This window comes from Tachypleus tridentatus, chromosome 2 (assembly GCF_004210375.1).
Source record: "Tachypleus tridentatus isolate NWPU-2018 chromosome 2, ASM421037v1, whole genome shotgun sequence".
NCBI lineage: Eukaryota > Metazoa > Arthropoda > Merostomata > Xiphosura > Limulidae > Tachypleus > Tachypleus tridentatus.
The window spans coordinates 61,944,477-61,971,597 of NC_134826.1; the positions used below are offsets into that span (position 1 = coordinate 61,944,477).

General features: G+C 33.3%; 1 protein-coding gene across 6 annotated transcripts in view; it reads left to right on the top strand.

Annotated features, from left to right (window-relative positions):
• Window positions 1-27,121, top strand: part of LOC143243959 (metabotropic glutamate receptor-like) — a 133,615-nt gene that overhangs the window by 92,731 nt on the left and 13,763 nt on the right. For all 6 annotated transcript variants that reach the window (XM_076487837.1, XM_076487833.1, XM_076487834.1 and 3 more), the window contains one exon: window positions 1,239-2,299. In XM_076487837.1, the coding sequence (XP_076343952.1) occupies window positions 1,239-2,299 (1,061 nt within the window). The remainder of the gene's footprint in view (window positions 1-1,238; window positions 2,300-27,121) is intronic.

Sequence of the window (27,121 nt, forward strand, 5' to 3'; positions counted from 1 at the left end):
ACCACTTTTTTATGATGGTATTAACTAATTAAGACTTAGATGTGGAAGATCTACTACGTGTTCACACTTTATGACTAAATATAGAATGCTTAAATTCACGCAGATAGAAAAATAATCTTGTTCGAGTTCATACTTTATTATTTGATTATCATTTTTAACTTGACACGAGATTAATTAATCTATTCTGAGACCAACTTGCTGATTAGAATAAAATGTTACAATATATATGTACATTATGATTTGCCTTTCTTAGCAATGCGTGAAATATTCACTCTTAAGGTGGAATATGACCCTATAATTCTAAAATGACTGTAAACCTTAATAGAACTGAACGTGAAATGTGTCAAACTGAAGATAAAAACAAACTAGTTTACAGAAAGTTAATACGTGAATAACAGATTTAGTTATTTCAGCTTTCTGTTAAAATTTACAAGTTAATTTTGTACTTACATTGCCAATGTTTTTATCTGCTTAAGAATATAAACTACGTGAACTATCATTATGTCTAACTTCTTTTATTACAGATATATGTTAGTTTCCTCTTAATAATATATTCTATTAATACTAAATAAAGAAGTACTTGTATAATCATTTCCTCTTAAGCACAATATTACGTAATAGGTTATCCATGTTATGTCTATTATGGTGTTTATAGAAGTCTGACTTTTAGTGTTGTTTCATTTGTTTGTTTAAATTAAACACAAGGCTACACAATGAGCTATCTGTGCACTGCCTGCCCACCACTGGTATCGAAACCCGGGTTCTTGCGAGTTGAGTCTGTAGACATACTTCTGTACCGTGAAGCCAGGCGAATTCAATAATTTTACTAAAAAAGAAACATTTACTCAAAATATTTATTTACTCAAAATAACAAATTTTATACCACGTGTAGATAATTTAGAGAAACACTACAAACAATAAAATATATAAAGTGTATTTCTTTATATTCACGATGTCCAAATATTCTGTATCCTTCACAATATTAGTATTCATTTGTTTTATGCGGAAGCTATTTTAATATCTGACAGTTTTAAATTTTTTAACTGTACAACAACGTATTTCAATAATATATTCACGAAATGTAATTGGTTCTTCCGGCGGGTAAGTGGTATATTTATACAGTTATAACGCTAAAATCTGGGTTTCAATTCTTCATGGCGGGCAGAGCTCAGTAAGCCTTGTTAGTTTTGTTAAATGTTGCTGGATGAAACGACTGATTTGTCTTTTCTGATCACCAGATTTAGCAGGAAGTGAAGTGAAGTTTAACCACCAGGGAGATGGATTAGGCCGCTACATTATCTACAATTATCAGAGAATAGGTAATTCATCGTTGTTCGAATACAAAAGACTGGGACGCTGGTTTGACGGACTGCATCTTGACCTAGACGAGGTGATTTGGAATGAAGGTAGAAGACAAATCCCTGTTTCCATCTGCAGTGCTCCTTGTGAAGTGGGAGAGGTGAAAAAGATGCAAGTGGGAGACATCTGCTGTTGGATCTGTTCCAGCTGCAAACCGTGGGAATACGTTCTGGACGAGTTCACTTGCGCAGACTGTGGTCACGGACGTTGGCCGTACGCGGACAAGGCGAGTTGCTACGACCTAACTCAGCAGTATATGCGGTGGAACTCGTATTTTTCCATTGTACCTGTTGGTGTATCTTGTCTGGGAATCATTCTGACAAGCACCGTTATTGTCGTTTTCCTTCAGAACAACGACACACCAATTGTCAAAGCATCAGGGCGTGAATTGAGTTATATGTTGCTCACTGGTATCTTGGTCTGTTTCTTTATGACCTTCGTTTTGCTAGCTAAGCCCAGCATGGTCATCTGTGGGCTACAACGTTTCGGTGTGGGTTTCGGGTTTTCTATAATCTATAGCTCCCTATTAACGAAGACAAACCGTATCTCTCGAATCTTTGACAGCGCTCGTAAGTCGGCTAGAAGGCCTAGTTTTATAAGTCCCAAGTCCCAAGTGATCATAACTTTGATATTCATTGCAGTGCAGATAATAGGGACGATGGTGTGGTTTGTGATAGAGCCACCAGGGACCAAACAGTATTACCCAGATGGAAAAAGAAACGAAGTTATACTGAAGTGCAGAATAAAAGATTCCAGCTTCCTGATATCACTAGCTTATAACATGCTTCTCATAACTATCTGCACCGTATATGCAGTCAAAACACGAAAAATCCCAGAAAACTTTAACGAATCCAAGTTCATAGGATTCACTATGTACACTACTTGTATAGTATGGCTAGCATTTGTACCCATCTATTTTGGAACTGGAAATTCCTTTGAGGTAAGATGTTCTCTCTTAATAAACAGAGTATCAAGTTAAAGATGGATGCATAAACACGACTCTTATTTTTAATAGTATTTTATGAAACGCCAAATTAACTTTTGAACACAAGTACCTAAAAATATTTTAAAGACGTAAAAACATACATCTTAGTACGTGAAGAGCTCAATCCTCTTGATGAGCACATCCATAATAATGTAACACCAGAAAGTTTGAAGTGACCTCTAGTGGTCCATTCTTTATAACCAGTCTTTTAGAGAAAAAAGAAAAATGCAATCGTCTTTTAATTATAAGAATAGGTAAAAATATTTAAAACAAATACAATTAACATTTTCTTTTTATATAAAACGGTCAGCTTGAAATATGTTCGAAACATTAAGTCATATGTACATGAATAATACCTCAGTTAAAAGAGTTCGAATGGTAAAATAAAATATTTGGTTGCGCACTTCATTTGAAAAACGTTGGTGAATAATTGTTACCTAAATATTGACCATTGTTAATTAATGGTGTTCATAGTTAACTCTTTAAGGTAAGTGAACATTTTGTAATGAATAATATAATAGATAATTTTGCTGTTAAATATGGTGTTCTATAATTATCACTTTAAGGTAATTGAATTTATTGCTGCGAGTATTACTGTATTGAATCTTGTTAAAATAGTTTGCGAAATGTATTTTATAATTACCGCTTGAAGATAAGTGGACTAGTGTTATGGATATCACTTTAGTTATTCCTGCTGTTAAAAGTTTCAAACAGTTTAAAGGCTATGTCGTGTTTTGCATATTAGATTCATTCACAAGTTTTTCGTTGTCATATTTGCTATTGTTCCTACGTGTGAAATATGCCGACTACAAGTGAAATTTATAATAAAAAAATTCGCGCTACTAACATATAGAAAAGGAAATTACAGAGTTGTAAAACATAATTGAAGTTTAAGCGTTAAGGTGACCGGGAAGGTCAAGTGGTTATGGCACTTCACTTGTTATCTGGGGGTCGAATCCCTATATTTCCTTTCTAAATAACTCTATGATATCTCATTGTCTACTATTACAAGAGACGGTTTTATTAAACAAAGGGAAGAATACTGTCTTAGACGCCATGTTGATTTTTTGCAGTAAAAGATAACTCATGGTGATATTGCAATATAAAATATTGATGAGACCCAGCATGGCCAGACGGTTAAGGCATTCGACTCGAAATATTAGAGTTGCGGGTTTGAATCACAATCATAACAAACATGCTCGTCATTTCAGCCTTGTGGGCGTTATAATATGACGGTTAATCCCCCTATTCTTTGGTAAAAGAGTAGCCCAAGAGTTGGCAGTGGGTGGTAAGCATTAACTGCCTTCCCTCTAGTCTTACACTGCTAAATTAGGGACGGCTAACGCAGATAGCCCTCAAGTACTTTGCGCAAAATTCAAAACAAACAAACAAACAAGACAACAGTACTTGGAATTTCCAACTTACTATAATTTTACACCATTCAAAATACACATGTATACGTATAATTTAATCAATATATTGTAGCATGTCTAATAAGGAAACGTATTCGATATCACGTGGTTTTTATAATAGCTGTGTTTAAAGGTTTGGTTTGTTTTGAATTTTGCGCAAAGCTACTCGAGGGCTATCTGCACTAGCCGTCTCTAAGTTAACAGTGTAAGACTAGAGGGAAGGCAGGTAGTCATCACCACCCACCGCCGTCTCTTGGGCTACTCTTTTACCAACAAATAGTGGGATTGACCGTTACGTTATAACGCACTTATGGCTGAAAAGGCAAGCATGTTTAGTGTGACGAGGATTCCATCCCGCGACCCTATATTGGGAGTCGAGCACTCTAATCACCTGGCCATGCCGGACCTGGTGATCTAATAGTAGGATTTGAATATTGTCATTATAAACCTCTAACGAGATCAACGTGTGTAGCGCGTTTTTGCAACAACGGGTTGCGAATAGTAAAATGTTGATACATAAAAAGATGCCCTTCTTTGTCGCCAGGATGCAATATGATATTTGTATTGCAAGTACAAGTGGATTGTTAATTTCACTTTATGAGACATTGCCAACTCGAATACGTACAGAAAATTTCGACACGTTAGTAAATGCATTTGTTCTTAGAATATGCCCAACTACTACGCCACCTGTGATATTTATTGCCAAGAAAACAAAGAAAATTAATTTAAACAATTTACGTTGAAGTTTGAATTCAAACTTAAAAGAAGTTTTTATTCACTTTTCATCAGTATGCGAACGATGGATTTTACTAGTGTTTCTCGAAAACAAACTACAGGTTATTGTCAAAATATAATGTACAGCTTAGCCTAGTTTATTCCTATTTATAGTTTGCAAGAGGAAATAATTTACGAGTAATACATAAAAAAGTCTTAGTAGTACTTCGAATAGAAACATGCGTATACCTCTTTTAGTCCCCCAGTGAATCAATGTTTAGTTCTTAGTTCTGACTTATAACGCTAAAATCCGGTGTTCGATTTCTTGTGTGTACAGAGCACATATAGTCCATTGTGTAAACTTTGCGTTAAAAAAAAGACCAATTCGACTAAGTGACTGTACTTTATAGCTCACTAACTGCCTTATTGTCAACAAATAGCACACAGTCTGGTTGCTATGGTGATTGTTTGGCAACAAAATTGAGTTACAAAACCCATTTCTTTTATCCTGGTAGCAAAGTAATGATTTTGACCCTTGCAGGTTTTAAAATAATAAAAACATATATTATGATGTCATCTAGAGGAAACAATAAAACAAATTTAAAAAAATGTCTCGGTTACCATACGTAGCAAGATAATGAGAGAAGCACTGACTTCAACAAATTACAACGTTGCTCATAACAATATCGAAATAAAATCGTTTCGTTCCATACAACAGAAACAATCGATTCTGTCAGAGCTAAAGCCTTACAGCAATGTTTAATAATTTCTAACATTACATGCATTATAAGTAGTTAGAGCTTTATTTATTACTGTGGAGGTAATTTATATATACTAGCTGAAAGTATCCGTTGGGAAGCAATTCTATGAAGGATAATATACGTTATAATATTCATTTTCATTCTTTCTTTTGCTACTAAATCCCTTATTACCTCATCTGATGCTAATTTCGTACTTAGTCCTTGTACTAAAATAACTGATCCATTTAACTAAGTACTTGTATCTTTAAAAACAAGGATAAAATTCTATGAACAAGTAGAAATGTTTTATCGCTCCCTTTCTTGAATAAAAATAATGAAAAAAATACCAATGCAGATACGCTAAAAATCGGGTTTCGATACTCATGGTAGGCAGAGCACAGATAGCCCATTGTGTATATTTGTACTTATTTACAAACACACCAATGCACACCGTTGAATAGTCTTCAGTTACCACACAAAATATTTTTGAGAAAAAAATCCTTAAATAAAATAGCGCTTGTACACACATTTCACAGGTTTCACAAAATAGTAAGATAGTTGAGTCAACTACAGGGTGTTCGGAAAGTCACTGTGCAGTTTTGTAATCATATTTTATTCAGTCTATTTCAAGCCAGCAACTGATAGCAGTGTTTAGAAACAAAATAAGAAGGATCCAGGCCTGTATTGATGCCAATAGGGGTCACTTTCAACATTGTTTATAATTGTCATTCATATTTACCTCCTGTATTCTATATTGAAACATGTCTGTTAATAAATATATAAGTGCACAGTGCACAGTATATCTGGGTGATGGATTCTAACACACACATCATTTTTACAGTTAGATTATAATAGTAACATTTAAATGGGCCCGGCATGGCCAAGTGTGTTAAGGCGTTCGACTCGTAATCTGAGAGTCGCGGGTTCGAATCCCTGTTACACCAAACATTTTCGCCCTTTCACCTGTGGGGGCGTTATAACATGACAGTTAATCCCACTATTCGTTAGCAAAAGAGTAGTCCAAGAGTTGGCGGTGGGTCGTGATGACTAGTTGCCTTCCATCTAGTCTTACACTACTGAATTAGGGACGGATAGCGCGGATAAGCCCCGAGTAGCTTTGCACGAAATTCAAAACAAATCTTCATAATAATTAAAAACAGCTCCTAAATTTTAACATTCGTTAAATGTTGATTCAGAATTAATTTGTTTTACAAATGTGCGACACTTTCCTTAATATGATTTGCTAAAATGCAAAACAAAACTTTTATTTGAAAAAAATGAAAACATTCATAATCTATAATTATAGCATATAACGTCAACGTTAACGACGTTGTTTGTAAGACATTGTTGGTTTCTAACGCCAAAGTTCTCAGGGTTATTTCTTTTAAAATAGTAATTATACTATTCCAATATTTCTGAAATTATTTCTTTAAAAAGTCTGGTAGATAATGCTGCAGTTGGCAAAAGTAACTCATCTTGGCTGAACCGTTTCTCTAAAAGGATTCGTATGTATCGCTTTAGTTGGCTAAATTGTTTCTTTTGAGTAATTGGTAGCATCAAAGTTGGTTAAGCTGTTTTTCTAAAACGATCGATAATTAATCCCGAAGTTAGCTAATCTCTACCCCAATAACGATTGGTATGTAACACCAAAGTTGGTAAAGCTGTTTATCTTAAAAGGTCGGTAATTAACTACAAAGATGGATCACTTAATTCTCTAAAAGGATTGGTATATATAACCAGTGTTGCTGAAACCGTTTCCTTAAATAAATATATATATATTGTTACATATTATAATTTACCTCGGACGAGTTTCCAGTTTCTTATATTACGTATAACGATTTCAAATAGCCAGATATATTAATTTAGAAGTTAATTAAATGCCGATATGTGTCAAGTTTATGATATTTACCAACTAGATTGATATACACAATTTTCTTTCTTTACATAAAGATATTTTAAAATGCAAACAACAATACAATTTATAATAACAGTTATTACAAAGAGCTTTTGCAAATAATGATTTATATACAAAAGATTTACAAATTTATAAACAATATTAAGCCGTCTATCTGATCTGGAACTGAATATTGTATCGACGGTTTACTTGATGCGAATTAATTCTGAGTTAATATACGTACAGTTCACTTCACGAGTAGGCTATCTAGCTCTCTGCGTTGGCTGGTCTTACGCCATATACAAGCTGAATATTTACCGACGAAGATATTTAATGTCCTCGTAGAAATACTATCCTTTAAAGTTAGTTCTTTGAAGTTAAATTGTTTATAATATTTGAAATCTCTAAACTTTCCTCATCAAATATCTTTATTTTCGATTAATAAGCTTTTATTACAGTCATAGCTTTCGAGGTTAATAATATACTAATCGCAGCAAACCAACATTGTAGTCTATTTCTCCGCGTGTTACGATTTATAAGCTTTAAATCGACGTTCTCGAATGTTCAGTTGGCAATAATACTTTACTTACATACATAGTACATTGTTGATTCTTACACTCGATTATATAGCACCAGAGTCGGTGAAGTTGTTTCTCTAAAACTATTAGTGTATCAACGCAAAAGTTAACTAAGCAGCTTTCGGAAAAAAATTGGTATGTAACATCAATATATCTAAGCTATTGTGATATATAGCGAGAAAGGTAAGCTGAGCTTTTTGCCAGAAAGGACTGATATGTAGCGAAACTGTTTTTCTAAGAGGATTGTATATAACGTCAGTCAACGAAGCTTTTCCTCAACATTAGTATGTGACTACAATGTTTCGAGAGATTTTTCTCTCGGCCTTCATGAGAATTACTGTTCACCCCAAAGATTATCCTCCCATGGTATAATATAACTAAGTTTCTCATGAATATAGATTTTAATAACATGACTTTTAACCAGATAAACATTGTTTGACACGATATATACTAAAGTTCAGGAAACAGACACAATATATACGCGGAGTAAACAGAAATTACACTTTGAAAATTTTCCAAGATGACCAAATTGTCGCCTGAATGTTTTTTTTTTTTTAAATTTTCATCTCATTTATGCGTTTACAACATTATTATTAAGATTTACTTTGCAGATTTTGTATAAGATAAAACATTACTTTAATGAAAGGATTATTCGTTTTTTTAATTTTGCGCAAAGCTACACGAGGGCTATTTGCAATAGCCGTTCATAATTTAGCAGTATAAGGCTAGAAAGAAGATAATTAGTCATCACCACCCACTGCCAACTTTTGGGCTACTCTTTTACCAAAGAAGAGCAGGATTAACCGTGACATTATAACGACCTCACGGTCAAAAAGGCGAGCATGTTTGGTGTGACAGGGATTCGAACCTCCGACCATCAGATTAAGTGATGAGCGCCCTAACCACCTCGCCATGCCGGACCTAATGAAAAAAATTAAATTGCATACAGGTAATTTAGATTTTAGCTTTCAATTTGTGAACTCACAATAACAAAATAATATAACAAACAGAACGTTATGTGCCCTAAAGATTAGCGTGATGCTCTGTGGATCCTTTGTTCTTATCCTGTTGCCGCTTAATCCCGTTACGCACATGAGTGAAGGGGGACGGAGGTAGTTAAAAGTGTGACAGTCAAGTTCGACTATTCGATTAGAGTATACCATAATATAGTAGTGGATCTGGGTTTCGAGGCCGAAATGTCATTACTGCCTTCTTTTTCTTGTCTACCAATTCAAAATTAGGAAAGGTTAGCGCTGGTAGCCCCTATGTAGTTTTCCACAAGTACCCGAAACAAATAAACAAACACACAATTAAATTAGAAGCTATACAAATTTACCCTACTCATAAATACATTTCGGTTTGTTTGGTTTACGCATATAAATCTATTTTTTTTCCGCGATATGTGTTTTACTGTAACAAAATAGGAACACCTAGAATTCGGTTTTAATCATGACTCTTTGAAAAATTCAAGTAACGCAACAATTATTTAAACCACAATAGCCATTCTTGTTATAGGTTTTCTTTTTCTTCTTATGAATAAGATTTTAAGTGGTTCGAAGGTGGAGTAATAATATATCGGATACTTAAGTCAAAGATAGCAGTTTCTTCTGATTAGAATTCCAACAGAATTTTTATCCTTCAATACAAAGTAAATAAGTAATTTTACTGTTAAATCAACTCCCTCTAGGTCGAAATGCCATTACTTATTTCCTGTCAGTATTTCAATATAACGATGTCTTCATTTTATTCAGAAACAAGTATTTATTTTCCTGTAATTTACAACTTGTTTTAAATCTTTACAAATATATATTAACATAAGCAATTAATTACGATAATACAAATATCCACAGATCGTCAATTCTGTGAAAAGTTTCTGATAAATTTAAATCCGACGGAGTATTGTAATTTTAGAAGTAGCTTGGAAATGGCGACCATTTTATTAAGTTCTCTCGCTGTCGCTCAGAAACTGCGACTCAAGGAAGCCAAAACGAGCATTTTCCTATAATTTCTCATGTCTACTATCCATGGATAAGAAAGCTTTACTTTCCATTTATTACCGGAAGTCGTCAGGTTCGTCCTTGAACTTTTTTTTTAGCATACCGGAAGTCGGCTGGCGCTTTAGCGGAAAGAGTTGGTCCCGCCTGCTCATACATCATCTTGTATAAAAAGCAACAGCAAGTCACAACTTAACGTACTTCAACTTACTTAGTAATCACGTAATCTGTCAAATGAATTTATAAGTACTTAAAGTTAACGATTTCATTTGCTTTAAGAGAAAGGTATTATTTATTTCCTCAACTAAATATAAAATGTAGATAAATTTCAGTAAATAAAATGTCCTTTATGCATAAGGGGTTTTTTATTATCTTTTTTTTTTACAAATAGAAACGTTTCTCAGATCTTTTCGTAAGATTAATAAATTACAATTTTATCGTTCAATCAAGCTTTTCGTTTCACTGCAACATTTACGAGATACGTATCGAAACGCACACGGTAAAAATTTCATATTCAAAGATCTAACGACGTTTCAACATGTCGCCTGAAGACTGAGAAACATTTCGGATATATATTGACACTTTTTGTTGTTGTTGTTTTTGAAGGAGAGCTTTAGGTATGACAGATTTAACTAAATCATAAATTGAAGAATATTTAAATGTCTAACGGCCAAAATCCAAAATATTCTTGTACAATGAAAACAAAACATCCATGTTTTTCGCTTGTGTACTTGCAATGAGCACTACAGTCATGGAAAGGAAAATTTAAAATATTTCATATAATATCTGAAGACTCGCTTGTATTTCCAGAGTATGAGTAATAGATAATATTAACGAAAGACAAGTAATAATTTATTTCAGTAATGTACAGAGTAGTTCTAAAAAATGCACTGAAGACCAAGCAAAGAAAAAAAAAGTATTTTACAAGGACCTAAAAAAGAAAATGTAGATTTGAAATGCTACTTAATACAGAAAAATCTGATTTGAAATTCACAGTGTAGAATGATTATGTAATGAAGGTAAAAAAGTCTTCGAATTAATGTTTTATTCCACAACGATTTCTAGACGTAAATAGCTTTTTATCTGTCGTTAAATTGAACATTAAGTTGCATATATATAATTTTGCATAATTAACTAAGGTACTATTTTCGTGCAAACAGCCTCTGGTGACTTTAGGTAGAGTTCAGTGTAAACTCAAATGAGGAATGACTGTGTACAGATAACCATTGGTGTAGCTTTTAGCGAGATTACCAAATAAATAAACACGTTTGCTTCTAGGTGTGATCGCAGTACACACATAAATATGTTTTCCTCTTAAAATTTTATTGAAATATAAAAAAGTGAGCTGATGTTTAAATAACGAAGGAAAATATATGTTCATTCTTCTAAACAAATAAATGCTTAAATTTTTAATACATACAAAGGTTGGTTAATTTTGGAGCTTTATTACGTCATTACTGTTCAAAATAACCATGAATGTGACAGTGACCCTACAATTAATTTCCATTGGTCGAAGGTTTGTCATGTCCAAGGCACACCACTTCTTTCAGAGGTCTTCCATAATGCATCTAGGAGGACTACAGATTTCAGCATCCGTGTCAACTGTCTGATCACAGAGAAATCCATATGTAACTTGGCCAATATGTCTTTTTAAGAAATAATATAAGCACTCATTTAATTCTACAGCTGCTTCAGGTTAAATGAATATCACCTGAAAGCAACTTGTGCTGCTTTCCTAGACAGATGTACAAGTTGGCTTTATTGTTTACTGTTGCCGGAAATACATTGACAGTTGTTGTCACGAGCACAAACCTTTGTATTCGTCGATTCTCTTCTGCTACAAAGTTCAGTACTTTACTTACAATGGCTGGACTTCTTGAAGGTCTATTTCTGAGGTTCTTGTAGTCTAAGCTGATCCATAGTCTTTTGTTTTCTAATACCATTTGATGTTCTAGATCTTGATGGCGAAAAATCCACTTGAAATCAAAATATATCTCAGAACGGTTGGTATGGGTATTAACACTTTTATTAATAAGGAGAGAACAACGTTGTTCTTTGCTTATCAATAAAAGTTTTAATACCCATACCAACCGTTCTGAGATACACGGAATATTATAGTCTTGGAATTTCTAGATCCTGGTCTAACACATCTCTATGACTTCGGTGTATAAATGTTTTGCGTCAGACGAGGCTGTTCCTTATCCTTCCTTTAAAAAAACGATAACTTTACGATGTCATACGCAACGCCGAACATTGACAAAATGTAGTTGTGAAAAAAATTTGTTCTACTGCGACTTTATATGAGCTGTGGTTGTCACGAGACTTGCTAATTTGAAAATTCAAAATCTCTTTAATATAATTTAACACCCTGATAATTATTCGTGATAAAGTTGATAATAATATTTCTTACATTATATTTAGATAATTTTAACATCCATTTTAACTATATCAAACTATTTTAAGAGGAAATAAGAGCTTTCTACTATCCGGGTTCATCATGGCCAGGTGATTAGGACGCTTTACTCGCAATCTGAGGGTCATGGGTTTGAATCTCCATTTCACTAAATACGCCTGATCTTTCAGCCGTAGGAGCGTTACATTGTGATAGCCACTCCCACTATTCTTTGGTAAAAGTATATTTGTCTGGCGGTGATGATTAGCTGCGTTTTTTCACTGCTTAATTAGGAATGATTAGTTCGAATACCCCCAAGTATCTTTGTGCGAAATTCAAAACAAACAAATTCTAGCATCCAAACGAACAATTCAGGTCTTAAAGTAATTGATGAAACGCTCGTCATAATTCTTTTTTCAAACTAATATTGCAGCCAATAAATCTCTTATACAAGATGAGTTAAAACTAATCAGATAAGACATTATACAAATGTCAGATGTTTCTACTGGTGTTAAAAATATTTTAAAGGTGAATTTTCAACAAATTTAATAATTGCCTTAGAAACTGTACTTTGGTTAGATATAATTCCTGTGTGGTTGCCATGTTTTTAAACACTTTAGTTTCTGAGTAAAAAATGGAACAAAATATGTGGGTCCTCAAACTCAAGTTCCTCTCGGTCGTTGGGCTGTTTCCGTGACATTTTACAACTATGACGTAATAGTTGCCAAACACGCTTCGTTGCGCGTTGACCATTTTGTTCCTTTCAGTGCTGGTGTTTTATGTAAATCTATCGGTGCTTTTTTCGGATTACATACGTTTAATCGCTTTGACACCTTGTCGCATGAGCGACAACAAACGCACTCTCTCCTGGTTGGCATCTGCTCGCATAAACCAAACCTATACCTTGCACAAACATACATATATAATTAAATTATACATTTATGGTAAATATTAAATTAACTATTCAGACTGCTACATCTAGTTTGATTTTATAGACAGAATTATGACGTATAATTGAAATTCATTTTGTTACGAGTCATAAATACTCGGTACAATGATTGTGGAAGGGCCGAGTATTAGTTACCATTGTCGGCAAGGTATAAACAAATAAAACCTAGTCTGTGATACCAATAATTTATAAACACCAGACAGGTTTCGAGATGCTTAAAATTGCACGTGAAATAATACAGACCATATTTGTTGTCATTACTTAGGCTTACCATTCTTCCACTGGAGGTATGATCGACTCGCAACCGGCCTGGGCGCTATTAGTATCACTTACAGTTCCGCTACTCTCGCTCGTGGAACTGACCTCATCACTAAAACTTGTCAGATCTGTGTCAAAAGTAACTGTTCTAGGTTCGTTCAGAGTAGGTTCGAATTGATATGGCACTACTCGACACAGTTCAGAACACAAAGTCAAAACAGACTCCGCCTCTGTTTCTCCGTATGCACTGGCCATATGTATTTACATTCAACGCGCTGGCGTTGGCGGTTTTTTGGCAACTATTACGTCACAGCACTTTTCCTAGCGACAAACGTAAAAAATAAAACGCTCAGATTGTCGCTCGGAAAGGGCTCTTTCTGCACCAAGTTCTATGTTTCATTTATTAGCATATATTTTTTACAAAAAATGTGAACATGCAAAATTAATCAGTATGAGTAGTTCTTTTGACTGCAAAGTTTTAGTTTTCATTTTTCTGTAAAATTCACCTTTAAGTATCCGAAGGAAATCTCCAATCAATGTTACTGAAAAGGCTTAGCTACATATGAGAATTAAAAAAACAACACTAATTATAGATTTGAACGTATTAGTACAAAACTGTTTTAGTTCAAAAGGAAATTTTTATAACAATCTGTATCGAAACAACAAATGCACAGAATATTAACAGTGAAAGCTCGGCATGGCCAGGTGGTTAAGGCACTCGACTCATTATCCGAGGGTCGCAGGTTCAAATCCCCATCATACCAAACATGCTCACCCTTTCAGCCGTGGGGGCGTTATAATGTGACTGTATATCCCGCTATTCGTTGGTAAAAGAGTAGCCGAAGAGTTGGCGGTGGATGATGATGACTAGCTGTTTTCTCTCTTGCTTTACACTGATAAACTAGGGACAGCTAGCGTAGATAGCCCTCGTGTAGCTTTGCGCGAAATACAAAACAAACCAAACCTAAGGCGTAGAAATATTTATTCCATTAAAATGTCAAAAAAAGGACAAAAAACGCATTTTATTAGCTTCAGTTATTTGGTTAACTTGTGAATATAAACGAGGAAATTCAAGTAATAACTGCGTGTCATTCTGCTAGCTGTCCATACCTTTGGATATAAAGCAAACCATTACTGGATTTATTATTCATTGATGATCGGCCAATACTAGATCAAAAACAATATCCTTATTAGAAAGTTCATTCAATAAATTTGTCACATCATTTTCCGTTCAAGTCGGACGATTCATTACAAAGTTAGTTGTCAGCTGCAACTAACCCTTGTCACTATTTCACAGTATATTAAACAATCTGCTTCACAAATATCGTCATAAAGCGCCACCAGTGAGTTAAGTTACGTCATAACACGAAGAACGTGAGTCGAACATTTGTCTGATATGATAGGAGTTGCGCGATAATTTTCAATCTGATCAGCTATATAGGTTTGAGATAGGACAAGGTAATGGAGATATCTTACCACACTGGGCGAATATATGAGTTATATTTCTGTCATTTGTCTCTCCTTGAACTTTTCTTTAGCTATTCTAAAATAAATCACATCTTAACTCACTGTTTTAATTTGTCAAAAAGTGGGAATACAATTTTGAGTTTCAACATATATTTGTAACATATATTGTTGAAGTAATAACATTTATTCGTTCCCAGTGTGTTCTAGTACTTTATTAAATGTAAACGAATTTGTTAATCGCATGCAAAGAGCAAATCTGGGTCAGTAATCATGATAGTATTGAAGAATATCTTCAAATGAAAGGGTTACTCACACAAATACATACATACGTTAAATTTATTAATGTTTTTTTTATTTAAGCCTAATATTTTGTTAAACACTGAAGAGAAGAATTATGGAATATCACAAAGTACCTAAAATGTGCCCTGATTTCTTAAGGTAAAAATATATTTGATGTATCCTCTAGTATATCTTTGAATAACTTCATTCACATGATTTCCTATAAGATAGATATGATTTCTTATTTATAATGGAGCTTTAAGCAATTCGTTATTACTTTGAACAATTATAACCACAAGTAAAACAATTATTAGTTTTTTAAAATCTCATAACCAAGTTAAGTAATTCATTATTACAGCGAACTGTCTTAACCTTAACATACATACGAGTAAAGAATAGAGAAAAGTATTACAGACACTCTTATAGTGGTTCATTATTATATACGTTATTGAGTTTCGTGAAATTTTAATTACCATACAATTCAAAAACAGTGTGAAAAGGATCTACATTTTCCTCGTATTGTATGGTAACATTGTTTTCATTGTTAATTGTTTGAATTTCGCGTAGAGCTAGACGAGAACTATCTGTGCTAGCTATCTCCAATTTAGCAGGGTAATACTAGAGGGTAGGCAGATAGTCATCACTACCCACCGCTAACTCTTGAGCTACTCTTTTACCAACGAATAGTGGGATTGACTGTATCATTATAATGCCCCCACGGCTGAAAAAGTGAGCATGTTTGGTGTAACGGTAATTCGAACCTGCGACCCTTGGATTACGTGTCGAGTGCCTTAACCACCTGGCCATGCCGGGAGCGCCTTACTGAATCATGTTCTTAAGTTATAATATGCATAATTTTACTTAATAGCACAATTTAAAATATATAAGTTTTGCAACGGAACTGTTCTGGTATGATCTAATGATAAAGGTGTCCGAACTTGGAATCTGAGGTTTCAAGACTGCTGCAAGAATGGTGTGCTATAAGAGTGATGGTCAAATCATAATGTGTTTGATCAGACAAAAGTATCCAAACAATTGCCCATTCTGTTGTTAATCTGTCTTCCTATCAGCTTAGAATGAGGAACATTATGCTCAGATAGCCCTTTTTTTGCTTTGCGCGAAATTGTATAACAAACAACCAGTTATTACGTTATTAAATTTTGTCAAATTAAAACAAAATTAAATCCAGAAACGAACAAAATATAAACAAAAAGTAAGTTTACTTTGAGCCTGTCCAACTGAGCACAAACTGAAAAACCATGTACAGAGAATTTTATATACTATACTTAAACGATTTCTATATGGAAATATCAAAGCCATGGGACAATCAAAGACGACACAACGACTGAGGTAAAACAAAATATGTCAAAATTACGTTTAATACTGTTTAGCGTTTCGTAGGTAATGTGATGCCACTGGAAAGAAATCGTTGTTTTGGTTCCACAACAGGAATATTCATTATGCTTAATAATAAATGAATATGAATCAACTTGGGGTGTGAGAACCCTCCAGAAAGACACCTGCAAGAAGTGCTCCAAGCGTGGTAGGCAAAGTGCATTGTATTGCAACAGATGAGAATTCACGAACAACAACAATAACAAAATGGCAAAACCCATTCACATGTCCCAGGCAACAGTTTTTAATATAATCAATAAAAAATCCAGTCTGTAAAAGCCATACACAACACATATGTATAAGTTTTTTTCCCAGTATACCTAATCAACTTCGTATACCTCAAACAGATACAGAACGAAACAAGTATCCAATGAGAAAATACACCGGCCAAGTCGTCGGGACACAGAGCGCATGGATTTCTGTTCGAAAGAATTTGAAACAGGCGCTAGGACATTATTATTTTCCTACATTAGATGGTTTATGAAATCAGCAGTAGAAATATCTCTGGAGGACGTTTGACAAGATGCATAGTCATCAGAAAGAGCATGAATGGACATGGCGACACATGTTGTAGCATCGTGGTAAATCTCCAAAACCGTTTCAGTTAAACGTATTAAACTTCTGTTGATGGATTCATTCAGAAACAAGGATATATATATATATATATATTAAATTAAAGATCTTCAACTAGCGAGATGCAATTCTGTTTATAGCCTCAGCTGTTGCTGTCTATAATGAACACTGTACGGTAGCCCTAACTTGATCGATCATTTTGTAGGCTAATTGGGATAAGAAGATCTATGAAACTACAGCAGATACACAACACATTTTGTGATAATATGTAATGAAAATCATGAAAAGTTCAGGTATTTGAATAATATCGTTGACTGTGTTTTAAAAATATATAGTTTTACATATTTTGCTCTTATCTAATAAAAGATATAACAAACTAACTACATTTTCAGGGGACTTTTTGTCCACCCCTGCGATATGGAGTATACGTATTTCTTAACGTGTTATGTTTCATGTGATATACAGGCCGTAACTACGCTTTCTTTCCTTTATTTTAAAGCCGCAGTGAGAAGCCAACCATAAACTAGAGATTATAGCAATTTATTTTTATATAAATTGAATCAAATCAGTTATAAAGCGCTAGAGTTGTAGTGAGTACAAATGTAAGTTTATGTTAAACAGTATATATATATATATAAAGAAACTTTTTAAATAAAATTATTAAAGTATTTTATAATAAATATAAGAATGTGTTAAATAAATATAAAGAAATAAAAATTAGAGAAATTTTACTTAAAATTTCTAATAGCTATTGTTAACTTAAAAAGGTAAATTTTCAACTTAATTACCCTTAAATGGTGGTACCTTATTTTCTTATTCTTATTTTTATTTTAATTAATTTTTCTTCTTTACGTTGGAGAGCAGTCACCTTCCCATAACTGTCTACAGGCAGCGAAGGGTGATATAGATGTACGATGTTGTCTCGCTCTTGTAATTTATATTTATATATCTATTGCTAATCTTTTATTTCTAATGTGAGACTAGCGAAAGGAAGTTAAAACGGATAGATGGTGTATCCCCACCGCAATGTGGGTTCTACTTCTTCAGACACCTCTAAAACCTAGGGTACATTTTACAATACTAGTTTTGTATCTTGGGATCTTTTAAATTAGTGCAGCGTTTTTTGTTTAATTTATTCTTGTTTTGTTTTGCGTTTTTAAGTTATAACAAACTAATATAATTAGTCAGAAGTTTGGATTTGCTGTTTTTAACACAGTCGTTCCTTGTGAGTATGATTACTTAACTTTATCAAATATATTAATTTTCACTAATATATATACATATTTATTAATTTAAAATTTATGGCAAATCGTCTAAGGTTATCTGCTTCCATCCCCTGTTTTGAATTATTGACCAAGGAGGTGGTGGTCACTTAGTAGCATCCTACCACCATCCATCAAGACTAAAAAAAAGAAACTGGTTCATAACTAGATCCATACCATGTAATGATAAAATATTGCATTGTTTCTTCCTTTAAGGTTTCTACAAGCTTGGACACTTTCACACTGCCATGATTTGCTATAGGCGTTCGTTACAAATAACGTTAACTAGCGTAAAACAAATAAAATTATATTTACAATTAAATATTACTCACACATGATCTTAATTTTGTAAAGTAATCCCGACAGTTAACACACTAATGATTTCACTCTCTACACATCACAACTATCTTTGTATTATACTCTAGCGTCGAATGTGCTGGCCCGGTATGGCCAAGCGTGTTAAGGCGTGCGACTCGTAATCTGAGGGTCGCGGGTTCGCATCCCGGTCGCACCAAACATGCTCGCCCTTTCAGCCGTGGGGGCGTTATAATGTGACGGTCAATCCCACTATTCGTTGGTAAAAAAGCAGCCCAAGAGTTGGCGGTGGGTGGTAATGACTAGCTTCCTTCCCTCTAGTCTTACACTGCTAAATTAGGGACGGCCAGCATAGATAGCCCTCGAGTTACTTTGTGCGAAATTCAAAAAAACAAAACAAACAATCGAATGTGCTAAAACACTTTACGTCATACCCTAAGAATTTTCTAGATACAGCATTCGTTGTTTTTCAAAACCCAGATCCATAAAGAAATTAAATTTTAGCATTAAAATACCAAAATAAACAACTTTATTCAAAGAGTTATCGGCAATATTCACTCTTTTCATGCAAGTCAACTATTTTTTGTTTAAGGTGGAAAACCTGTTCAGCTGCAGTATCTAAACTGATGCATCGGTAAAGGTTTTGCGAGCAAATAAATTAATTTTTTGAAGATTGGAGATTTTAAGTTTATTAGAGGTAACATCCCGATTCGTTAATATGTTTTACAACTAAATAACAAGAGAAAATTTTAAGCTGGGGTTTACATATTTTATTATTAATGTTTGTTTGTTTCTTACTGGTCGGTTTTCTTTGAAAGGTTTGTTTTGAATTTCGCGGAAAATGCTATTTGCGCTAGCTGTTCCTAAATGAGCAGTGTAAGACTAGAGGAAAGGCAGCTAGTCATCACAACTTATCGCCAACTCATTTGCTACTCTTATACTAACGAATAGTAGGACTGACCGTTACATTATGACACCCCCACAGCTGAAAGAGGGAGTATGTTTGGTTTGACGGGTATTCAAATCCACGACCCTCATATTACGAGTCGAGTGCCTTAACCACCTAGCCATGCCAGTCCATTTTATTATTAGTAGCACATTTTAGATATCATTACATAACGACATTAACGAAGTCTGAATTACAGCACAATATCTTGAAGCGTTTAAATGTTAAAGGATAAAATCAATGAAAATCGTAATTAACCTATTTTCTTGTTTCTGTAACATTTAAATTAGAAATGGGGCATTGGTTGACCCTTGTCGTATTTGTAATTAGAACTATCCCACTGTTTTTATCTATCTTAGTCTCTTTTGGAAGAAAATTTCGTTAATTGAATATATATATATATTTATTACAATTTCGTCACATTGGAAAAAATATATATACATATATATCCAGAGAGCAAACCTGCAGTGATGAATTTAGGTTGCGTGAAGAATCTATTGACATCAGACTTAACTATTATGGCGACATTGTAATAGTGTTGAAAAGAGCCCGTACTTGTTTTGAACAAATATGGGTTTCTATGGTAACATCATAACTTCTTTGGTACTCGATATTCAGGTTATTCTATGTAATATCCAATGTACATGTACAGTCGTGTTGTTATAGTTTCAACTGATGTCGCTTGTCAATCTATGCTTGAAATAAGATCTTCTCTAAAGAGTACTGAACAATGAACGTTATGCACGTGGCAATAAACCACGAGATACTATGAATTACGAACTGTTGCTTCTATTGCGCTATGTAGATGGATCAGACATGGTCCACGCTAGGATACATTTTTTGGCTTGAAAGCTTCGGGTAACTAATCGATATTTACCATAGTTCATCTCTGTTCGATCGCAGTCTTACATCAGGAATTACACCGAGTTTCTCAGACTTTTGAGTTGACTAACTCATTTATTGTTGTTGTGTTTCATTTACGAATTTCGTGTAGTTAGACTTTCATTCTTTCTACACTGTTTAAATATGTATGCAGAAATAAGAGAACTGCATCATACACTTATTTTAAAATAGTACAACCTAGATATAAAATAAACCAAAGGCTCTCACATCTGATTCACACCTTGAAAACTTTATTTAAGTAAAATTTATTAATTGTACTGCATGTGTGTAAAATTTATTAATTGTACTGCATGTGTGTAAAATTAATTAATTGTACTGCATGTGTGTAAAATTTATTAATTGTACTGCATGTGTGTAAAATTAATTAATTGTACTGCATGTGTGTAAAATTTTTAATTACATTGCCCCATTACAAGTTATTCTTCAGAGGTCCTACTGATAATAATTTATACACTATTTTTTTATCATCAGGATGATAAACCCTTAGGAAGGGCAGCAAACGGTCATGTCTAGTATTTAACGTGTCCGAGATCTCAATACAATGATTATAGCTCACTAGCCGTTGTCGTACTTTGGGGTTGCAGATACGTTACGAGACTAACAGCAAGCCTGACAGTTACTCGATACAAGATCAACTAAACAGTTGGCGATGGATACTGCTGACTTTTTCTAGTTTATAGTGTCAAGACCAGGAACTTTTGTGCGCAGCTGTACTTACAAGTGCTTTTGAATATACTTCAAAGAAGTTAAATCTCTGCTCTTTTGTTTATACAAATATATTCGCGAAAGTCGAATTAAATCCGCGAAAATATAAAACTACTTATAGTTTTAATAGGCTATTATAAAATAAATATTGATAACACTGTCGATTCCTCGACTGAGAATATCCCAAGTGTTCTAAGGTTTACTCAATTTAGTTCACATTAAGTAACTTGTAAACGTTTCGCACACACGATTATTAATCAATAATTAGTTTCAGAGACACTTGACGTAACAATGAAGATGTAATGAAAACGGTTTTAGTGTAAAATAAACTTGTTCTTATTTAAATTATACCAGTATGTTTCCATCTCACACAGAGGACCTCGTCATCAGACTAGGCCATTTATACCATTAATATTATAACCCATTATCTTTCGTTTGTTCATCATTTTATCACTGGTGATGTAAAGTGTTATATTTGGATTTTTACACCATCTTTTTGTATAAAGAAGCACTGAGAGATACGTAATTACAATGGTGAACTCGTAGTCCATTTCTCGAGTTACCACTAAATTCAAATATTATTATTGTTCTGTGCACTTCAATGTGACGTTTTTAAGTGTGTGTGCATGTTTTTGCTGTGTTTTTTTTACATCGCAGAAATACCGGCGTAACACAACCCATGTACACTTATTTTCTTTTTCTAGAAAAGATAGGCTTAGCACTGAAATCGATAGTTATATAAACCTTGGTCATAGGTTACTGGGATGTTCAAACCATTCAGCACATCCTTATACATTTCTTTTCAGTAATTAGCTCGTCAAAGTTTTATTGGAAATGAAAAGTTATAATGCACTATTCTTTAAAATAATGAATTACTGACATACTTGGATGACAATGGTTTTACTTACAGAATATTTTATCAAAGTGATTTTTATCTCGGCAACAGAATTTACAGCATCCCATTGTGACCGAAAGAACATTCTTGGAGCTTTAAAGAAATCGCGTAGTTTAATTCGAAAGCTAAATTCGACTACTATACATAAACCCTTCAGAAATAGCAATAATTATGATGTTTTTACATAGAATGGTGTCATATATATATGAAGTTGAAACAAGAAGCGGTTGTGAGGAAATTGTTGGACCAGTTTGATGAAATTTAATAGCAGAGTTAGGGTTATCTTCCAAAAACCGACTTTAAAGGAACAGTAGCCATATTTAACAGTCTTTCATAACGAATGATGCACACGCGCACGCCATCTTGCCATTCCTGTGAAGCCAAAAAAACAAAGAGTAGAATGCACTTTAGTAAAAACATATCTGCGAAATAGGACCCATACAGTTGTACGGATATGCCATATATCATATCTGAACTCTATTCGTATTAAATTTAGAGGAGTTATGGGTGAGTGCTCAACCCTAACGTTTAGAACTGTCGTTCACTATCTGCACCAATTATGAAAGGTATCTTTTACGAACAAAATAGAATTATAAGGTATTAAAACAAGCTGGAACGACATGGACATCGGTGGCTCACTATAAATATTACATGAACTGTGTAATATATTTAAGCTAAAAAATACTGTTCTTATATGAATGAACCATGAAGTTTCTTCTTTAACATTCTGTAGAAGTAACAATAAAACAATTTAAATTTTTATATTTTTTGTTTCGCAAAGATGGCCTGGAATGTCATCAAATGTAAGGAGACGCTGCTTTTACATTGTCTTATCTTTAAGAGTTAAAAAACTGTTATATATATACGTAATTGGTTTAGATATAAAATTTCAAAACTGAACATTAAAAAGTTCAAAGTAAATAAATCTTACTTCCTATCTTTGATTTAATAGTAGAAAAATTTAAACGATATACTTGGATGAGCTAGCGAAGTTTTATCCTGTCTCCTAACATGTTCTGAAAATAGGTTTAGTTTTTTGCCTTCACAATTCAACAAACAAAATCACAGCACAAGAAGAGAGGATTCCTTCAGTCCTCCTTTCGGAACAAAAAATAACGTATTTTATTTATCAAAAGACTCGGTTCTTCCTCTGCGACTAAACTAGAAAATGTATTTTCTTCTATCTGATTGGTTGAGAAATACTTTGATAATGTTCTTATGTACTGTTAAAGGGCACCTAAGTGTATGTTCCTTTCTGCGCGAAAGGGCACAATATGTATTTATTTGTTAGATATTCTGACAGAAACATTTTATATGTGCTTATAGGTGTACAAAATCTACTGTAGTATATTTTCTAAATGCACATGCAGTAGTTTCTGAGTGCATTAAATGTTTCCTTAAAGCTTAGGGCGATTTTGAATGAGGTATAAGATTCGCTTGTTTTAATAAGATACAAAAATTACATGCGTTTTCATGGTCTCAAACTAATTGTGACAAATTTCAACAAATTGTAGTCTCGAATCGTCAAATTATACGAGTACTAAAGTACTACTGAAAATCTTTTGTTTCTTGACATTGTATTAAGCTAGTACGTCTTAGTTACTATTTGTTCTGATGTTAAGGCACGAATAAATGTTGAAAAGCAAATTAGAATGAAGTGGTTACAAATGTGCAATGCTAATCGTAAAAGAATGCTTGGAATATAACATGAAAACAACAATATTCAATGAAATAATTTTCACTAACGGACAACTCATGAAACCAAGTCTAAATTATTAAGCCTTATAGTAAAACGCTTTTTTTTTTGTTAAATATAAAGCTACAGAATGGGCTATCTGTGTTCTGCCCATTTTTACTATTATAAACTTTCACAGTTGCCTTTAAATCAATGGAGGAAATTATAATGTAGATTGTTTCTGTAAGTAAATATGTTTCAGTTATTTATTGTTACTGACATATTTCCTAAAATAGCCTGTGAAAATGAAATTTTAAAAATGATTTAAGAGCAAACTTTATTCAATAATTATACTAAGAAGACAAGCAATGACGAATCGGCTTTGCACTAAGGAGAAATCTATAGTGAATGTATTAACTTATACTATCTGTCAGCAAATATAAACCTTAACGCGAACACCTTGGCTCCAAGAAATGACCGATCAGTAACATAAAAGTACTCAAATGATTCTTGACCAAGTAGATTGATGAAATGAATCATGACCTTTGATTTCCTGATCTGGCTTGTTATGATGGCGCAAATGGACATTCTAATGAAAAGTGAATTGATGAAACTTTGTAGAATGGACATAATACTTTCGAAACGTCGTCCTCTACACTTATGTCTCCACAACAGGCAGTTGCCGTCTGTTCTACAAAGTTTCATCACGAAGACTCTGCTTAAACAATCTATCAAAGAAAGGTTAAGTATTTTCGTCATTTATGCATAGCTGTGTAATTAATAAGATATGTTTTTAAACCTATTCAAATGTGGAATTGTATTATACTTTTATAGGTACATTATTGGCAACTAGCAAGAAAATATGCTGTAAGTCCGTTTAAATTTAAACTAAACAAGATGGTTCCTGTCAATGTGTATATCTATTCCTAGCCAACTGTTAGTGGCGCCCTCTAATGACGAATTATGGAACATTATTCTTTTAACAGTCATTGTTAATTCGTGATGACGAGAAACCCACTTGAAGTAAAAATGTATTCTCAAGACGGCTAGTATGGGTATTAAAACTTTAATTAAAATAAAGTACAAAGCGACGTCATCTTCAGGATGACAAAGAAGGTCGAAACGTCCTGAGAATACAGTCATGGTTAAATGACCCCCCTCTTTCAGTTGTTAAAAATCTGGTGCAGCTTTGTGCTTAACAAAAATTAAATTAAACTGTAAATAGAGAACATATTTGTCTAATGCAAAACAACGACGTTAAACCAGTTGCATGTCAAGAATATTCAAATATTTGAGTATTTTATGACATTAAACCAGATGCAACCTCATGAATGCTTAATTATTTGAGTGTTTTGATTTGAACTGGAGCTACTCTCACTATTTACACTGACTCAATCATGTTTATACTGAAATCAACTCAAAGCATTTTTTTACACACGTCAAAAAATGTGTGGGAAGAGAAATTTGCAACTATATCGTACAATTTACTGGCTACGATGATTATAAATATTACCAATGTATGAACATTACTAGTGTTTATGTGTATTTCGCGTTTCTTTATGACAGTGGGACGCGAACATAGACTTCTAATTGTATTTTTATGCTCTTCATTCATGATCATGTTCACTGAGCAACACATTCTCTGAAAAGTTTTTTCTTATTTGAAAATTGAGTTACAATCTGTATCATGTGATACCTTATAAATTACTAAATATAAAATGATACACTGTAACATTACAGTGTAAAGTTTCATTTTAATGGTGCAACATATTGAGCAACTATTTATTCACCATTGTTTTATTTAAATTATTAATGGGCTCATTGTAAAACTTATTTCAGCTGAAAAAAAAACATGTATTATTTTTCAACCAACTTATCCGACTTTAATAGGTTATTTATACAGTACTGAATCATGCTAATTCATTATTCTAGTTTTAACAAGCTAATTAGATACTGCTAAACCAGATTTGTTCATTATTCTAGATTTAACAGGCTAGTTAGACTCTGCTAAACCAGATTTGTTCATTATTCTAGTTTTAACAGGCTAATTAGACACTGTTAAACCAGATTAGTTCATTATTCTAGTTTCAACAGGCTGTGTAGACACTGTTAAACCAGGTCTGTTCATTATTCTAGTCTCAATACGTTGTTTAAACACTGTTAAATCGTATTTGTTCATTATTCTAGTCTTAATACGCTATTTAAACACTGACAAACTAGATTTGTTCATCATTCTAGCCTCAACACGTTATTTAAACACTGTTAAACCAGGTTTGTTCGTTATTCTAGTCTCAACACGCTCATTAAACACTGTTAAACCAGGTTTATTCGTTATTCTAGTCTCAACACGCTATTTAAACACTGTTAAACCAGGTTTGTTCATTATTCTAGTCTCAACACGTTATTTAAACACTGTTAAACCAGGTTTGTTCGTTATTCTAGTCTCAACACGCTATTTAAACACTGTTAAACCAGGTTTGTTCATTATTGTATTCTCAACACGTTATTTAAACACTGTTAAACCAGATTCAGAATTAACTAAGTAATAATTTACTTTGTCAGATTTCCAACTTCTTCCAACATTTTGTTAGAAGCGGGTAAAACTTACCCATATAAATATGTTCTACATAATTTGTTTGATGTAAAGTGTTTAAGATTGTAACTATATGTGTTCTGTCTGCATCATACAATTTACTAGTTTTTTTGTCAAAAAACACATCACATTCACTATAAATACGTTACTGATCTATCTAGTTTAACTGTCGGTTAGTCTTGATTCTCATATGTTGTTTAAACCTCCAAGAGTATGTTTCTTATATCAGTTTCTCCTTACAATTTCAGGATTAGCTACTACCACCTTTATTAAACTAAAATTGAAATTATATATTAAATTAATGGTCCAAAAACCAACAAAAATGTTTTTAACATGTATATTATCTCTGAAAATATTGTTATACATTTCAGACAATTACTGTCTGATGATTAATGAACGTACGCTTATTTGTAAGTTTCGTTTTCCTTGTTATAACACAGCAAAGTTGTAATTATTCATTTCAGTGCAGAGGTTCTCTTTTACATTTCAGATAAAATAAACGTACGAGTTCATAAGTCAATAAAAGTAAATACCGTATGAAATATTTACGCGAAATGTTTAACAAAAGCACGCACAACTATAGATCAGTAATCTTCGAGGTCTTCTAACATATTTCCTTCTCGCATAGGTTGATGTGTTCTGTAAAGTAAGCCTTGTGTTAGAGAGTGTAAGGTATATGTATCAAAGGCTTTGAGTACAGTATAGCGTATCCATGGCTCATCCATCAGAAAACATTTGATGATGTTCAATTTAATCTCATACTGGACAGAGAAAAGTCATTGGACTTGATGATGTAGTAACTTTTATGATAAATTATCTTGAGTAATAATTAAAATAA